Here is an 18,247-nt window from a genome sequence, read left to right on the forward strand (position 1 = left end):
ATCGTAGTCAGCAAGACAGGCAAGTAGGTCGTCTTCACAGGCTGACCAATCTTTGTCTTAGACATGGCAATCAGCCGGGGAGATGGAACAGCTCCAGTACATGTATTAAGGGGGGAGTGGGGTTGAGCAGCAATAGGTTTGCCTGTAAAGACAACCAGGGTAGATAGTGCATGGGCTTGGGAAACAGATTTAACTGTGGCAAGGCGTGAGCGATCGGGACGACTGCGGAATGAAGCTTTGCCTACTTGTTTTTGGAGGCATAGTTAAAAGAGGAGGGTATTATTGGAGTAAGGGACTGTTGGGAGAATCACATAAAATCGGTCCCACTTGGCTGGGCTAAATAGAGGACTCAAAAGGTTCGTAGAGGTGGGAATTGTAGAGGGGCGAGGACAGGAGGAGGAAGTTGTGTAGGAATGAGGACAGTAAGGTTGAAGAGCTGTAATAAGGGAGATGAAAAATAAAAATGATTGTGCAAAAAGTGGTTTGGAGAATACTGGGAGTGAGGAAGGGGTGTCTTTTGCAGGTTGAGTTATAACTTGGGGAGATGATTCAGGGTGGGTCAAACTGACGGGTGTTGTACATTTCAGTGTTATATAATTACCTTTCTTGACTATATAATACTTTACCGAAAGAAGGGTTATTACTAAAACGAACATTGTGTTTTTATTCCTTTCTTTAATCACCTAAATAGAGAGAGAAATATTTTAAAATTATCTAGTCAAATATCTAATAGAAAATAAAGAAATAGACATATAAATAGATTAATAGATGGTTATAGATAGATAGACAAAGATACAGATATATATATACACACTTAATCATAAATATGTGTATGTCTACTAATACATTCCACAGAAATACAGTCTTCATGTCATCTCAATTTTCTATCTTTATTATCATGGGATTCTTTAGATTTTGATAATACCTTTCTGAAGTGAGGGACTGTATATGGAGAATCTTGAAACATAAAAGATAATCTGAATTACATTTATTCATAGTAAAGCATGAAAATACCATATGGCATTCCAAGAGCGGTAACAGTAAAACTAACTTTATAAGTACAGGAAAGCGAACTTGAAGAGATAAAATTATTTTAATTTAAACTTAAACAGACTTGCTCGTAAGCAGTTTATGAAAAGAAATAATTGAAAAATCTTAAAACTATATAGTGGATGTAATAAAAGAGGGTTTCTTAGCACATGCGAATGAGCAATCATAGGCTCCTCCCTGGTAGTGGGGGCCGCCAGTGCACCTCCCAAGCTCTAGTTGCTGCACCTCTTCAGCTCGTGGCCGCTTCTATTGCATCTCTGATCCTGGCGTCAGACCTCCTCCTACTTCCCTACGCCCGGGGAGCAGTCACTATTAAAGTAAACCTTTCGCATCAGGGTTGAGACAATGTAGGCAGCTTGCTTTTTCTCATGCATGTCCTGTTCCTCTTCATGTTTCTCTGTTATAGGAATAAACATTTATTCTGATCAGTAATGTCTTCAGAGCTGATATTAATCATAGCAGGTAACTATCAACACAAGATCTCTAGCCTTACCCTATATAATTCAGTGTCACTCCCGTACTCATAGACCATTAAAAAAAAGGAAAGAAGACAAATAACCCTACGATCTGGATGACGTGACCGTCACATCATGAAAAAAAGGCCGAACATGCCGCCATGGGAACATCTGGCAGCGGGTCGAGGGGACGAGGGAGACTCGCCACGAGCGCACAAAGCTTTTGCAGGGCGATTCGACTGGTGTTTAGGAAGGGCTTCTGCATTATTTCCATTGATAAACGAGTGTGGAATGTACTACCCGTGGGCCATGACTGGAAGGACCCTATTTCCATGCTCTGGATCCTATTCCTGGGCACCATGACTTATCTACAAGTCATATTGTTGTTGTGTTACACAAAATCAAATATTACAAAAAAGACAACATAATGTTACTTAATGTTACCATCACTGCACTGAGTTATGGACTACCTTGAGAGATATGGGGTCTATGGAAGGAAAACAGTGTGTAGCCATCTGCATAAAGCAAATCAAATGACAAAGACATTGGAAAATGGCAAAAGGCAAAAATGCTTCAGCCGAGAAAGAGAACGGGGGAGGCATGGAGTCTCCTCAGCCCACACGGGTGTTTTCGCGCGCCCGGCAAAGTGGCCGCTTATTTACGGCAAACCTCCACACGAACTGTTCAATACTAAGAGCAAAGTCTTCATTGATTTTATTAGATATTCTACTGCAAAGGCACTACAGAAGAACAGAGGTGGCATGTTAACTTTCTAGTCTAGGGAGAAGAAGACAGCCACAAATTAAAAGGGGAAAATGATACCCCCCCCCAAAAAAAAAAAGGGAAAGAAAATATCTAAAAGCAAAAGATGCTCACAAACAGCGAAACCGCAGAAAAGAGAGGGAAAGCAAAACCAAACACGAATCCTCACTTGGGCAATCGGACTCGAAGTTCAGTATCAAGTGACGGTTCACGCTGGTCATCATGGAGAGTAGGTCCTCGCGCGCACTGTCTTGGGTCAGCACTTTCACCAGCGACTGAATGAACCACGAGCCATTGGCGGAGTTACGCCAAGAGTAGTGACCTGGCAGAAATAAGGGTCCGATGAAACGCCATGTGTGAGTAGAATTTTGAAAATCGTGATTAAAAAAACTACAAGAACATGAGTATAATTACCTATCAGTCTAATTCTCTACAGACATGCACGTACTAAAGGTATGTACATGCATATACAAGTATATCTACATATAAGCATATGCATATCTATACATATAAAAACACACACATAAACGCACGCACACGCAAACGTATGCACACACAAACACACACACCAGGTATGGTGGACCAGCACTCCAGGAAGTCGGCCGAGTTGGGGATCTTATAAGAGGACTGGCAGCCAGAGTCAAGCTCGTCCCGCTGGAGGGTCGTGCCTGCGTCCAATTTCTCACCACGGCATGCCTTTGGGTGGCAAGGGGAGAGATGAAGAGCTGGGTGGATGGATGTGTACATATATATACATATATATACATATTTATACATGTATATATGCACACACACACACATATATGGGGGGGGGGGGGTAGAATCTAGTTTTTGTTGAGGTGGCGAGTTCGCATTTCCCATTCTCAACTCCTGTGCAAGATGGTGGACAGTTAATGTACGTGACATACAGGATATTTTTTTAAATGATAGAATGTATAATCTAGGAGGTGAGAGAGTGGCAAAGACAGATAGGCAGACAGAGGCAGACCGAGTCACACACACACACAAACAGAAAGAGAGAGAGAGAGAGATAAAAGGGGGGGGGGGGCACATGCACACACGCACAAACAGAGAGAGAGAGAGGCACACAGTGAGAGAGAGAGAGTGAGAGGCACAGAGAGAGAGAGAGAGGCATAGAGAAAGAGAGTGAGGCACAGAGAGAGAGAGGGGGGGTTATAGAGAGAGAGAGAGAGAGATATGGGGTACAGAGAGAGAGAGAGGCACACACACACACACACACAGAGAGGCACAGAGAGAGAGAGAGGCACAGATAGAGAGAGAGAGAGACAGAGAGAGACAGAGACAGAGAGAGGGGGGGGGGGGACACACACACACACACACAAAGAGATAGAGAGAGGGGTACAGAGAGAGAGAGAGAGAGAGAGAGAGGGGTACTGAGAGAGAGAGGGAGAGAGGGAGGGAGGGAGAGAGAGAGAGAGGGTGGGTGTGTATAATAAATATAATAATAATTTTTTTTTTCCGAATTACATTGGTTATTCATGACATTGGTTTACAATATGATTTTATAATGCATAAACTACAGATATTCTGTGGACATTATACATTATATTTTTATCCTATCACTATAAAACAAATATCGTATTAGGACATAAAATTATACAGAGTTATATTAATAACATTAAAGCAACGTGAATCATCACAGTAAAACGTATACACTTGAAATTGACAAGTGGCGTATCACAGCAAGAATCAGTTCCGTTTACGTAAAAGATACTTCTTTAACCTGTCTTCAAAAGCAGAAAAGGAGCTTGAGTCCCTGACCTCATGTGGAATATTATTCCAGATTAACGGGCCTCTCACCGTCAACATTTTCATTCCGGAATTAGTATAGGTCCGTTGAACAAACAAATCGTTACTTTGTCTCGTACTTGCACCTCTTATTTCGCTGTTAGTAAATGTGTTAAATAGCCAGTCAGGTAATTGATTCTTTGAGATATTAAAAACCAAAATGCCCAAGTTATATAGATATTTATCTACTCTTAACCATTCTATTTTAAATGTATTTATGACCCCCCACACTCTTGAACAGTAGTTAATAATGCTTTGTACTAGTGACTGCACAATAATAATTCGTGTCTGGGTTTCAAAGCAGTTTCCTATTCTGTTGAGATAGATAAGTGTTTCCATTACTTTTCATCTACATTCATTACTTTTCATCTACATGTACGTTAAAAAGCACATGTTGATCCACATACACTCTCAAGTTTTTTTTAACAACAGTACTTGTATATATGACTTCTATTAAAATATATAACAAAATCATCCTGTAATTTGATAAATACAATGTCGTGAACCAATACATATACACTGAGTTTTCTTTTCGTTTTGTAATAAGCTTTTCTTTTAACCCATTCGCCACGGGCATGGCACGGATACGTGACATGCCCACTGTGAGTTTACTTGTTTAATTGTTTTTTGCTACACTTGTACTAAGTCGCCAATTACGAGTACTGCCTGTCTCGCCCGTATACCCTTTTCTTTAATTTACGAAAATATTTTGCGTTATCTTATTTTGCTATTACTATTGTTTATAACATTATAGTGATCATAATAATGTTTATAATAAAAATAACACCATCGATATTCATAGCACTAGTAAAAAAATAAATTTTCCCGCCAATTCAAGGAAAGGTGAAATCAGGTAAGGCAGAGCCATCTATGTTTAGACACATTTCACAAAAAAAAAAAAAAATGAGCACAGCATTTTCCCCATTTTTTGTTCATTTTCTCCGTCACGAATGGGTTAAAAGTATAATTTCGCAGTTAATAATATATTCTTTGCTCTTTCAATTAATTCCGAGATGCAGCCGGTATTTCCAGAAAGAAGTAATTGAGTATCATCGGCATACCTCTACAAAACAAACTGGTAAACTTACAAATAAATCATTCACGTAAATTGAAAACCGAATCGAACCTAGCATGGGTCCCTGAGGAACACCAAGGGAAACATTACTTTGAGAAGACACGACGATCTTTGTTTAGTTTCATACCTTTCTTTATAAGGATGTCGTGGTTTACACTGCCAAAAAGTTTTAGAAAGGTCTAGAAGTAGAAGCAGTGAGATATTCTTTCTGTCAATATTACTATACATTGTATTGGTTACTTTTAGAAGAGCAGTTTCCGTAGAAGGCCTTTGTCGAAATCCATGTTATCTGCAAAAAAGTCTGTTTGACTCTAATAAGGACATTAGCTGATTGATTGCAATTTTCTCTTATATTTTTTGAAAATATTGGCAGTAAAGCTGCTGACATCCTCGATGTCAACTCACCAATGACGTGAGGGATTTTCCATACGTTAGGAAATATGTTGGTAACAATAGAAGTGTTTACAATAATCATAATAAAAGATGCAATAGCTGGCAAAACTTCTCTTATGAATCAAAATGGAATCCCATCAGAACCAGAGGAATTAGAAATTGATATATCTTTCACAGTTAAAATGATAGCGTTGCAGTCCACAGGATCAAATCTAAAGCTGTTATTGGGACTTTCATTTGAAGTATTGATTCTTTCGTCAGCAGCTTCAGTAATTTGTGAGTTTAGATTCACTTGTGACTTATCATAAGCATCTTTGCCAGCATTTGAAAAATCTGACAGCCATCGCCTCCGTGGCGATGGCTGCTTGGCTGACGACTCCTAAACTCACGCGACTGTTTATTAGCCCTAAAGTTAACATTTGGTACGTTATGACGATGCTCTGCTCATTTCATCCCTCATGTTGGTGCACAGACCATGCCTCCTTCTGTTTTCAGGAGCCATGCGAGACGTCTCGGTTAATATAACAATTGAGGGTATTTTGGGAAGGCATGTGATTTCTCTTTGTGTGATTCTAGTTATCAGCTAATCGAAAATATTTACACTGCTGCATTATTCGGATCCCATTATGTGTACTCCATTCTTTTAATTTGACGTTAAATTGGTTGATCTTATCAGGATATTCGTCTAAACTCAGAGTTGGCACTAGCTCGCATACAAATGTTTCCATTTCCTCATTTCTTTTTCTCCAAATCCAAAAGTAATGATCCTGATTTATCCAAGATGACGATGCCTTTTACTGGAGTCCAATCGAGCTTTTTCGTTGACCCAGCATCTCAGAAGGTCCATGGCTGCTCCCTGGATGGTTCTGATGGAGGAGTCTTTCCCAAGCTCCGATGGCCTGACGTCACTACGATTCGTATCGCAGAGGAGCAGGGTCTTCTCAGGGGCTGGCAGGGGGGACTGAGGTAATCCGGTCCTAGTAGCGGCAGTGATCCGTCCTCCGTCAATCATTTGCTCTTCCAGCGTTGGCACACGATCGTTTAGTCTGTTAATGGTCACGTAAGCACTTTGGACCATGCTGTTTAGCTCTTCTATTTCAAAATCTTATTTGACAATTTTCTATCTGAGCTCTCGAAGTTCAAGCTGAAGGATTTGTAGCGGGTCGCGTGATTCCTCTGCTCGCAGATTATTAAATGACTGTTGAGCATTGAGTATCCTATCAACTAGTTTGTCCTTCGTCAGCCAAATCTTCATTAAGCCCATATGACGACAGTATTTTTGAAGTTCCAATTTAGTGAAATTATAGAATAGATAGTCCCACGTTGGATTTTCCAAAGATGGAGACGTTTTACCAGCGTTCAATTCCCGTTCACTGTTCGTCTCCTTCATTTCTGTAGTGTGCGTTTTCAGAGTTCTTCGTCTATTTTTGATTGGCATACGTTCGAGAACTACTGCGCGCTTTCAAAATGTGGACAGAGGGCATATCTATGTAGGTAAGTGAATGAGCTAGTGATAGAATGATTGAAAGAGAAAGATAAACAGGGGGGGGGAAGGGAAAGGGAGAGGGAGGGAAGGAGAGAGGGAGAGATTCCTCAAGGCTAGCTCATGCCCTCCTCCCAGCTCCCCCCTCCCGTTTTACCCCGAAGGCCTCACCTGGATGAAGAAGAGCTTCGGCTTTCCGGCGAGGGTAGGGCACCGGTCGGCTTTGAAATTTTCAAACAGGTAATCGGATTTAAATGTGTCATCACGGCCCCAAAGAACATTCTTCTCCCCGTGTGACATGAACACCACTGCCAGCGCATCGCATTCCGAGTGGTTTACGTCGACAGCGACTATCGGGGCAGGAAGGAAAAGACAAAGCAAAACAAAATAAGTAAAAAGTAAGTGTGTGAAAGAGGATGAAGCAGAGAGAGAAAAATGAGATCTGAATAAAGTCTTGTTCGTTTTGTTTTTAATTGTTTTATGATTTACTCACTAAAATCATTCAGGGGTAAAATCCCATCATCTGGGACATGCTCAAAGTCTCCTTTCTCATCAGAATAAGAACAAAAAATCCTTATTACAAACGTCTCTTCCTACCAATGGATTGAAACATTATCTAAATAATTTTCACATCACTTTCATATTAATTCACTCTATTCTTATTTTGTTGCATCTAACAATAGCTTAGGAATAATGACAGTGCACTACCGTGTGATGATGCACTAATAGCATGCAGCAGCCATGTCAAAGGAAATCTTTGTTATGGATTAAAAAAACATTTTTAATAGCCCATCTCTAATAGCAAAAAGACATAAATATAAATACATGTATCATATGCATTTGGGTGCATGTGTGTGTGTGTGTTTGAGTGTGTATGTGTGTGCGTGTGTGTCCACTTTCCATCTGTGTTCTAAAACTGAGAAAATATTTCACTTTGTGAGAAAAATGTAATAAGAGGAAATAAATTACTGATATAATAGTTAACAGTTCATTTATACAGTACCTTATTTTGACACAGATCAAGACTCAAGGACTCGCGAATCCACACTTTTGAAATTTGGGAGCCCAGTCACAGCGAGAAGCCTATAGTCATAGATCCTCGAAGCTAGTCTCAAAGACCCACTAGACCCTGCACTCTCAGCCTTCAACGAGCTTCTTGGATACTTACGGCCCTTGAGTTTCTTCTTGACCTCTTTCACAGTGAGGTCGTTGTAGACAGTCACTTGGAAGCCCAGGTTCTTGAAGAGTTCCTGTGCCTGCTCACGGTCACGGTCTGTGCCATTCCTCTCCTGAAATAGGGTCGAGAGTCATTTAATTACTTAAGAAATGAATCACAATGTAAAAACTAAAATTAATACATGATAATGAAAATATAAGAATGAACAATCTGAGCAAGCACTAATAACATCTTCCATCCCAAAGACCCTGCTCTGTGTTCTCACCCCAAGGCCTGTGTGCTGGTCGAAGTGGCGGTGGTTGAAGATGACGCAGTGGCCACGCTGCCTGTGGCTCATGTTGTAGCACACAGCATCACGGTTTACTGACATTCTCACCAAGCCTTGAGGCATGCCATCCGTACACCTGGGAAGTGAACAAGAGGTTAGAAAAAGCAAAATGCATTTCTTCATTTGTATAAACTGTAGAGTTTGGCTAAACCAATTTAACATTTTGTTGAGGTCTCCCTAACCCAACTGGAAAAAGATGGTAATAATTGTTCATAATGGCAAGACTGATGATGGTGAGAACAGAATATGGATAAAGATTATAATAGTGATAAAAACAACAGTAGTACTAATAGTAATGGTAATGATGTTAACATTAATATAATAATACCATCTTTATTGTAACATACTCATCATCACCACAACAAACATAACTAGCCAACATTAACCCAATACCGACGGGTCTGAAAACAGCTCTGGAGCCGTTGTTCTGGAATAAAAAAAAAAAAACGGCTGGTTCTCTCGCCGGGACGAGCGCTCAACTCGGCCTGCCTGTCTCACCATCCCACCCAAGTTTTTGCGCGCTCAGGCGGCTGGTTTGCGTATAACAGCAACCTAGTTTTTTCACTCTAGAAACATGTGAAAGTTTGCAGACTTACTGTAGCCATATAATATGTCATATGAAGGATTTGATTGTCTCATACTGTAGTATATACTCCATTTTAGGAATGTTTGACCAATGTGAGTGTGTAAAATCAATAATTTGTTTTGGCGAGAGCACAGAAAAGCAGTGGTAAGACGAATTCTTTTTTTTTTCTTTCAAAAATTGAAAAATATACATATTTATATATGTACAAATATATACATATATACAAATTAGTGTTTTCAGGCATGGAATGCCTGAAAACATGGAGTCGAACATAGGGAAATGCCGCAGCTGGAACACATGACTCTGGTCTCCTTCCTGCGCCGGTCGGTCCTCCAGCAGAACGCATATCTCCGCCACCTCCGGAAGGGGGTGTCGACTGGCATGTGCGGCTGCTGGGGATCCTCCTCAGGTTAGTTCTGAGGAGGGTTCCGCCAGAAGGAGCCAGGTCGGCCACTTGTACTGTGAAAATGTACCGCCGAGGGCCCGGTGGACAGCCAGCGCATTGACAGTAGTCATATCCAGCAGGTAAAAGAAAACCTTATACCACTTAATGGTCTTCTTGGTGGCTGGATATGACTGCGCCAGCTGATCCGAGAGGTCGACGCCCTTCATGCCGTTGTTGTAACAGACGACGACCTCGGGCTTCAACCTCTCCACCCCTCGGCGGTTGGGAGGCAGGGTAACGACCTTTTTACCGTGTGGGCAGTGGATAGCATTGTCACAGGACGCTTGTCTACCCACTACAGGCAAAGCATTCCGGTGTTATTACTCCGGAAGTCGATTTGTCCCCGACTCGCCTGCAGGTCCGAGGGCATACCCCGCCTGTTGACACGTACTGTGCCAACGGCGGTGGTCTTCCGGGCCTGCAGATATTGGAAGAGAGTCGGGGAGGAATACCAGTTGTCTGTGTACAACTGATACCCCTTGTCGAGCAGCTTTGCCTTCTCCATCAGGTCGTCGACGGCCTTCATACTCGCCGGAAACTCGCCGCGATCCTGCCCCATGTAAATATTGAAGGCTGCCGTATGCCCTATCTCTCGACCGTCGGACGAACACAGCTTGTAGACCTTCAGGCCTCTCCGAGCCCTCTTGCTCGGGTTGTATTGCAGGGCTTGATGCCTGCCCTTGAAGGCCCACAAGCTCTCGTCGACGGTCTCGTTCTTGTTGGGGACGAAAACGGAACGGTACGGCGAATCCAAGACGTCAATCACAGGGTGCAGCTTCCCCAAAAGAAAGTCATGTGACAGGTCACGTGAGGTATGTACGGGCAACGGGTAATTTTTCACCAAACTACCCAAAAGGTTCCAGAAAATTACGTGATATCGTCACGTGACAGGTCACGTGAGGTACGCGCCGGAAATGGCGTGAAAATCACTTACTATTGCCACGTAGCATGACGCGCTCTCTCTCTCTCTCACATGCACACACATGCAAACACAGTGGGGACGAGCGTCTTGGCGGTCTCTCTCTCACACACGCACACGCATGTGTACACACGCGCTCAACTTTTATACAATTCACACATGCACTTTCACTCACAATTACTACATTACACACATACACTCAAAGATACATGCACAGATTTCCCAACACAAACGACCGAGAAACACACAGCAGACATATCACATATTTCCACAGAAACACACAAAAACACAAGTCGACAAACACAAACACGACGAAGAACAGATGCATACACCTATATATGTACAGATATAGTTGCACAAACATAATTAACAATATAAAGATCTGTATACATTCAAACTAGCTCAAAAACAGTCATTCATACAACCATACAGTAATCACGCCCATTCGCATCCCCGAAGGAACGTGAATACACGTGTACCTAAGCGCGTCGGTCTCACTGCTGCCGCTGTCGCCCACTTGGCCATTGGTTCCCCTTGGCTCGTCGAGCTGGCTCCCTCCGCTGATGGTGTCCTCCATGGTAGCTTCTGGCAACCTGTGAAAATGAAAATGAAAAACGCTGTAGGAAAACCGATGTGCGAGAAGTTATTTGTACCTGCACTTTCACTCACAATTACTACATTACACACATACACTCAAAGATACATGCACAGATTTCCCAACACAAACGACCGAGAAACACACAGCAGACATATCACATATTTCCACAGAAACACACAAAAACACAAGTCGACAAACACAAACACGACGAAGAACAGATGCATACACCTATATATGTACAGATATAGTTGCACAAACATAATTAACAATATAAAGATCTGTATACATTCAAACTAGCTCAAAAACAGTCATTCATACAACCATACAGTAATCACGCCCATTCGCATCCCCGAAGGAACGTGAATACACGTGTACCTAAGCGCGTCGGTCTCACTGCTGCCGCTGTCGCCCACTTGGCCATTGGTTCCCCTTGGCTCGTCGAGCTGGCTCCCTCCGCTGATGGTGTCCTCCATGGTAGCTTCTGGCGGCCTGTGAAAATGAAAATGAAAAACGCTGTAGGAAAACCGATGTGCGAGAAGTTATTTGTACCTGCTTTCTACAATGTGCACATCGATCGAGCACGGTCTTCAAATTTGTACAATTTGTGCAATTCTTTTTCCCCCTAAAACCTTTAAGGAACTAAGCTATTTCTGTTTCCATGTGCACCACAAATTAGCCTATATCTCAGTGCACGAAATACTCTAGGTATTTATTCCTCGCACTGTAGTCCCTGCAATCCTTCACATCCTTTGTGCTCATTACACTCAGGGAAAAAAATCTTGCCCACGTCTTAGCGGGTTAATAATAATAATAATAATAATAATAAATCAAGTCAGGAGACTCATTTCCCCCTGAATCCAGACCAAATTTCCATCAACACACACAAAAGTCGTTAAGTTAAAAAAAAGCGAAGATAAAAGAAAAATCGGGGTGAAAGAGAGAAGAAAAAGAGAGCCAATAATCGCTCGAATCAAAATCACTTCCAATTTTCGTTCGTTGCGAGAGCAGACGAAATACATCCTAATTGTACGTCAAGTAAGCAATACCGATTCACCAATTCACATTACTAAGGTGCCTCGTTTCTTACCATATATATACATACACACACACACACACACACACACATATATATATATATATATATATATATATATATATATATACTGTATATACATATATATATACATATACACTACTCAAAACAATTAAGGGAACACTTTATTTTGGGGATATGACACCCATATTTTGGCGCATTGGAGTTTTCCACCCAGCTAGTTTGCAACCTTAGCGACCTGTGAATCAATTTCACTGCCTTTGACCCAATTGCAGTAAGATAGGTCTAGACAGGATTGTCAAAAGCGAGCCAACCCCCAAATCTGGAGTGAGCTAGTGGTAGCCACGACGATTTTGTGCTCCTGACTTGCCGAATCGTTATTTCTTTCTTGGTTAAGGATTTTCTGATCCTTTTGACTATATTGCAAGGTTAATGCGTTACCTCCAGCCTTGTGAAGTCGCACGGGCAGTCCAGCTGCTAGAGGATGGGTCATCTGTACGTCAGGTGGCCAGAAGGTTCAGAGTGTCCCAATGTCATCTCCCGTGCGTGGAGTCACTTTCGAGAGACCGGGCAGTGCTCCAGGAGGCCTGGACAAGGCCGAATAAGGGCCACCACCCAACAACAGGACAGATTTCTCTGTATATCTGCGATGCGGTCCAGGAGAAGCACTGTTAGGTCCCTTCAAGGAGACTTTCAGCAGGCCACTGGAGAACGCATTTCTGACCAGACTGTCACAAACAGACATGAGGGCCAGGCGGCCGTTGGTTGGGCCGGTTCTCACCGCCCAGCACCGTGCAGCCCGACTGGCCTTCGGCAGGGACCACCAGAATTGGCAAGTTCGCCACTGACGCCCAGTACTGTTCACGGATGAAAGCAGGTTCACTTTAAGTGCATGTGACAGAGTCTGGAGACGACGTGGAGAGCGATATGCGGCATGCAACATCGTTCAGTATGACTCATTCGGTGGTGGTTCGGTTATGATCTGGGGAGGCATATCTCTGGAGGGTCGCACAGACCTTCAAGTGCTTACTCAAGGTACCCTGACAGCTGTTAGGTATAGAGATGCAATCCTCAGACCCATTGTTCGACCCTACGCCGGTGCAGTGGGCCCCGGATTTCTTCTGGTACAGGACAATGCCCGACCTCATGTGTCCAGAGTGTGCCGCCAGTTTCTGGAGGAAGAGGGCATCAATGCTGTGGACTGGCCCTCACGTTCTCCGGACCTGAACCCCATCGAGCACCTCTGGGACATTATGCATCACCAGGAGCATGCCACGACGTTGTCGAGAGTGCAGACAGGCGCGTGGATGACATACCCACTACTAAAGTGGCTGTGCAATGTGCTGTTCTGCAAATTCATAATTTCTTCCATTGCCATTTCTCTCTACAGTCACTTTGTTTTTCAACATCATTTCGTAATTCGGTTCTCCAAGGCTTAACTTTTGTTCTTCTTGGCCAGTTTGACGATCTGTTGTTTAAGTTACATTGGGAATTTTGTTTCAGTACAAAATTGCAACATTTGTACATTCGACATTGAGTTTTGAAATGAAATACAAGTGTTCCCTAATTGATTTGAGCAGTTTATATATACATATATATTATCTATTTATTTATTTATTTATTTATTTTTGGCGTGTGTGTGCGTTTGTGTGTGTATTCTCTCTCCATCCGTGTCTGATCATAAATAATATAATTCATAATAACCGGTAAAATACAGTACAAAAAATAATTATGTTCAACTAGCGTAAACACCCTTTACATTCCCAGACTTGATAACGAGGGAATAAATAAATAATAATATAAGAGAATAAGAAAACAATTTTATTCTCCAATGTCCAAAATCTCTTCGATGTTTATTTATTTATCTATCTATCTATCTGTCTATCTATTTAACTATGTGTATATAAATAGGTGTGTGTGTGTGTGTGTAAGTTCGTGTGTGTGTGTGTGTTTGTGTTTGTGTGCATTTATCTATTCCATGTGTAAAACACGGACGCGAATCTACAATCATAAATCTATCAATGCACATTACTACTTGGTATAAAATGAAGGAAATATAAAAAAAAGTAATTTTATCAGTAACTTCATGAACGAAAAAATGACAGATATTAAAGAATCATGTGATTAACTGACATCTTTTTATGCAGAATCAGATATTATGCATTACTCATACTTTGCAGCTGAAGAGTTATTTTTCTTCTTCTTCTTCTTCTCTCTCTGTGTATATATATATATATATATATATATATATATATATATATATACACACGTACATATACATATGTACACATACACACAAACACACACGCACACACACACACACACACACACATATATATATATATATATATATATATATATATATGTGTGTGTGTGTGTGTATAATACATATTTATATATATACACATATATACATATATATGTATATATATGTACATATATGTATATATAGAGCACGTGTATATGTGTATATACATATATACACGTGCTCTCGCTCACTCTTTCTCTCAGTCTCTCTCTCTCTCTCCGTGTCTCATAATAAGTAATATTCATATTAACCAAATCATCAAAATATAGTATATAAAGAAAAAACTTGATTATATTTACCTTGTATGAACACGCTTTTCACTCCCAGATTTAATAATAAATAAAAGCACAAATAATAATTCAAAAATCATAATTAAGCAGAAAAAAGTAAATCATACCTTTTATTCTTTAAAAATGTTATCTCCTCGACGGGAGAGTTATTCTAAATGTCTCACTTGTTCACTTCTGTTATTTTATTTTTTTCTGATTTTGTTTTCTCTTCTTTTCTCCTTTTCCGAAATCCTTCCAAAATCCTCACTCTAACTGTCTGTTTACCTTTCGTGTTTCTCTGCTTTTGACTGACTGAGAGAAAATAACTGAAACTCGAAACTAAAAAGGTAAGAAAGTAGTCTCTGACGTCATGCCTGGGGGCGGAGCCTAAAACCCGTCTTTATAAATTTTCTAAGAAGAACGACCCCCTCCCCTCTCTCTCTCTCTCTCTTTTAATTAATCTTAAGGGTTTAGCTGGAGAGGATATGAAGAGAGATAAAAAGGGAGAAAGCAGAAGAGGAATACGGCTTTGAGGAAAGAAAAGGACAGAGAAATGCGATTATACACTGTTAAGTGAAAGAAGTATAGAGATGGAAAGAAATATGTATTTGTAAGACAGATGAGGACACGTAAAGAGAAAGATAGAGAACCTTAGCTTAGCGAGAGGAATCTCAGGTAGCAGAGCAAGAGGAAGGCAAAGGGAGAAGTATATGGATGGAATAGGAACAGGAGGAGGTGGAAGCAAGTTGCACATTTACTGCAATTGACAAGTGATAGAGAGGTGTGGTAATCCAGGGTCGCCAACGCCTGAAGGCACTACACATCGATAAGATAAGTTATGCATGTATATATATATATATACATATTCGTATATGAATATGGTGATTAACCTTATACTTTCTTTGCATCGCATTTTCTATTATTGCTATATTAACCCATCAAAAGCGACTGAAGTTTTTCTTGCACCAGAACCTTGCCGGACTTTCACAACTTGCATGAGCTCTTCAACGCATTGTTCCCTGAAGTCCAACTCTCACGGCGAAGGCACAGCGTTGGAGGCGGAGGAGAAGCAAGTGTTCCTGGAGTGCGCTTTCACGTACGGATAAATGAGAACCGCAATAGGCTCCCGTAACTTGGGAGCATTTCCGGGAAACTCTGGAGGCGCCTCATAGAGCGGCTCTGACCCAGCATGGTCGACCAAGGGCTCCGTCCATAACACACGCGGAAAATTCCACTCTGGCGTGGACTCCTTCATAACGTACGTAAAGTGTGTTTGTATCATGTCTCTCGATCAAACGTCCGTAATGACTGCTGATTGTGAATGATCCGTTATGTTGGGTCTGGTGGTCTTGCCACATAATAATTATTGTAAGAGTATTAATGATAAATATATAATATATATATATATATATGTATGTATATATATACGTATGTATGCACACACACACACACACACACACACACACACACACACACACACACACACACACACACACACACACACACACACACACACATAGATACACACACACACACACATATATATATACATATTATGTATGTATATATGTATATTATATATGTATGTATATAATATATATGTATATATACTTAAATATATATATATATATATATATATATATATATATATTTGCATGTATACATACACACACACACACACACACACACACACACACACACACACACACACACACACACACACACACACAACACATATATATATATACATATATATAAATATATATAAATATATATATATATATATATATATATATATATATATAGGGATGTGTGTGTGTATTTACCTACCTATTTTTCCGGTGTAAATTTAAAACATGGACGTGAATCTGCGATCATAGATCTATCAATTCATATTAATATTTAGTATAAAAGAGAGCACATACCGTTGTTTTCGGCAGAATAAACTATTATAAATACGTCTTGAAAGGTTAACAAGCATTATTACTTTGCACTGAAGAGTACATTTACTCTTTCTCCTCTCTCTGTATAAACAACATCTGGAAGGTGGCGCTCCACACATATGTCCCTGGCTGAACAAAGGATGCGCCTTCCCGTCGCTGCCTCCGGAGTTCACCTTATCACAGGAAGCTGCCACTTCGCACCTTCCACTCCTGAGCCTGGGTTACCCAAGGACCTCCTAGGTGACCTACATGTCCCTCTCGAGCAAGCCCAGCCACCCTTGGCCAAGGCCGCTTTCATCATCCGCCTTAAACCCATCTCTCGTGTCGCTCACCCTCTCTTCTCTCTCTCTCTCTCTCTCTCTCTCTCTCTCTCTCTCTCTCTCTCTCTCTCTCTCTCTCTCTCTCTCTCTCTCACATACACACACACACACACACACACACACACATATCGCTCTCTATCTTTCTCATTCTCTCTCTGTCCGAGTCTGGTAACAAATGATAATATTTACAATAACTAAATCATAAAAAAATCACCTAGCATAAACACACTTTTCATTCCTCGACTTAATAATAAATAAATGAATAAATAATAACTGATAATAAATAAACATCTAAAATAATTATTCCTTTCAATTATTCATGGTACAAAATGTTATCTCTGACAGGCTTGCACTGATGTCGGCACGTAAGGCTGCGTTTACATAGAACTATACGGTATACGGTATACGATATTCGCTATTCGGTATACGCTATACGCTATACTCTATACGGACACGGTGGGTTACATAGGGCTGCACACGTACACTATACTTCCAGTCGGATGCCGTCAACATGGATTCTTCAGACGAAGAAGATGTGGCTCTCTTTTTACTGATGGAGGCTGAGGAGAGACATGGGAAGAAAAGAAAAACATGGGTACGACAGCACAATCATAAAATATGCAATGATGTTACTCACAGAAGTTATCCTCTTCTACACTTTCGGGTGGTCAGACTCAGTTCAGTCAATAAACTGAAAGTACCAGACTCACGCAAAAGCGACAGCGATTGTGACTGGGATTGAGACGTGGATGATACTCGTACGCGACGTGTACAGATCCTCTGTGTCCATCCTTTCTTTCTCTCTCTCTCTCTCTCTCTCTCTCTCTCTCTCTCTCTCTCTCTCTCTCTCTCTCTCTCTCTCTCTCTCTCTCTCTCTCTCTCCTCAAATTATTTAACTCTAAATAGTAAATATAAATACAAATAGGCTACAAAATACTTTTTTTAATGCTAAAATGCAAATTGTGCATGTGCTTCGAAATTCCGCTGAAATGAATCTCAATAATCTATGTATTTATTAACTTACCTTGGAAAAAATACAGCCTGCCACAACTAAGCACGATGGTTATCTGGCGGTATACGGTGCACGAAAATCGAACATGTTCGATTCTCGCTATACTATACTATACGCAGCTATACGGCATTTCGTATAGTGCCCTCCCATGTAGCGCGGTATATGGAATTCCCTTTGTTCGATTCCAGCTATACGCGTGCCCCCCGAAAACGTGCCCGTATACCCGTATAGTATAGCTCTATGTAAACGCAGCCTAATGTA

At 41.0% G+C, this 18,247-nt stretch overlaps 1 protein-coding gene across 9 annotated transcripts; it reads right to left on the reverse strand.

The window, feature by feature from the left end:
* Positions 1-973: 973 nt before the first annotated feature.
* LOC125039138 (caspase-1-like) lies at positions 974-18,016 on the reverse strand. 9 transcript variants are annotated; one of them, XM_047632896.1, is made up of 9 exons: positions 17,999-18,016; positions 11,456-11,569; positions 10,962-11,075; positions 8,470-8,608; positions 8,196-8,316; positions 7,199-7,377; positions 2,837-2,963; positions 2,437-2,589; positions 974-1,447 (listed from the first exon to the last, which is right to left on the reverse strand). In XM_047632896.1, the coding sequence occupies exons 2-9, from the start codon at positions 11,551-11,553 to the stop codon at positions 1,332-1,334; spliced, it is 1,047 nt and encodes a 348-aa protein (XP_047488852.1). In that variant the 5' UTR covers positions 11,554-11,569; positions 17,999-18,016; the 3' UTR covers positions 974-1,331. The 9 variants fall into 9 exon arrangements, with proteins under 9 accessions (XP_047488852.1, XP_047488848.1, XP_047488849.1 ...); XM_047632892.1 differs by lacking the exon at positions 17,999-18,016 and adding an exon at positions 17,612-17,766; XM_047632893.1 differs by lacking the exon at positions 17,999-18,016 and adding an exon at positions 16,699-16,815.
* Between the last annotated feature and the right edge of the window lie 231 nt (positions 18,017-18,247).

This window comes from Penaeus chinensis, chromosome 26 (genome assembly GCF_019202785.1).
Source record: "Penaeus chinensis breed Huanghai No. 1 chromosome 26, ASM1920278v2, whole genome shotgun sequence".
NCBI classification, from domain to species: domain Eukaryota; kingdom Metazoa; phylum Arthropoda; class Malacostraca; order Decapoda; family Penaeidae; genus Penaeus; species Penaeus chinensis.

Excerpts from the sequence above, each read along its gene's own strand:
- LOC125039138 (XM_047632889.1), bottom strand. The coding sequence starts at position 16,773 with ATGTGTGGAGCGCCACCTTCCAGATGTTGTTTATACAGAGAGAGGAGA. Across the intron at positions 11,570-16,636 it reads TTATTCTGCCGAAAACAACG|GCCGCCAGAAGCTACCATGG; the intron begins GTATGTGCTCTC and ends TCATTTTCACAG. Across the intron at positions 11,076-11,455 it reads AGTGAGACCGACGCGCTTAG|GTTGCCAGAAGCTACCATGG; the intron begins GTACACGTGTAT and ends TCATTTTCACAG.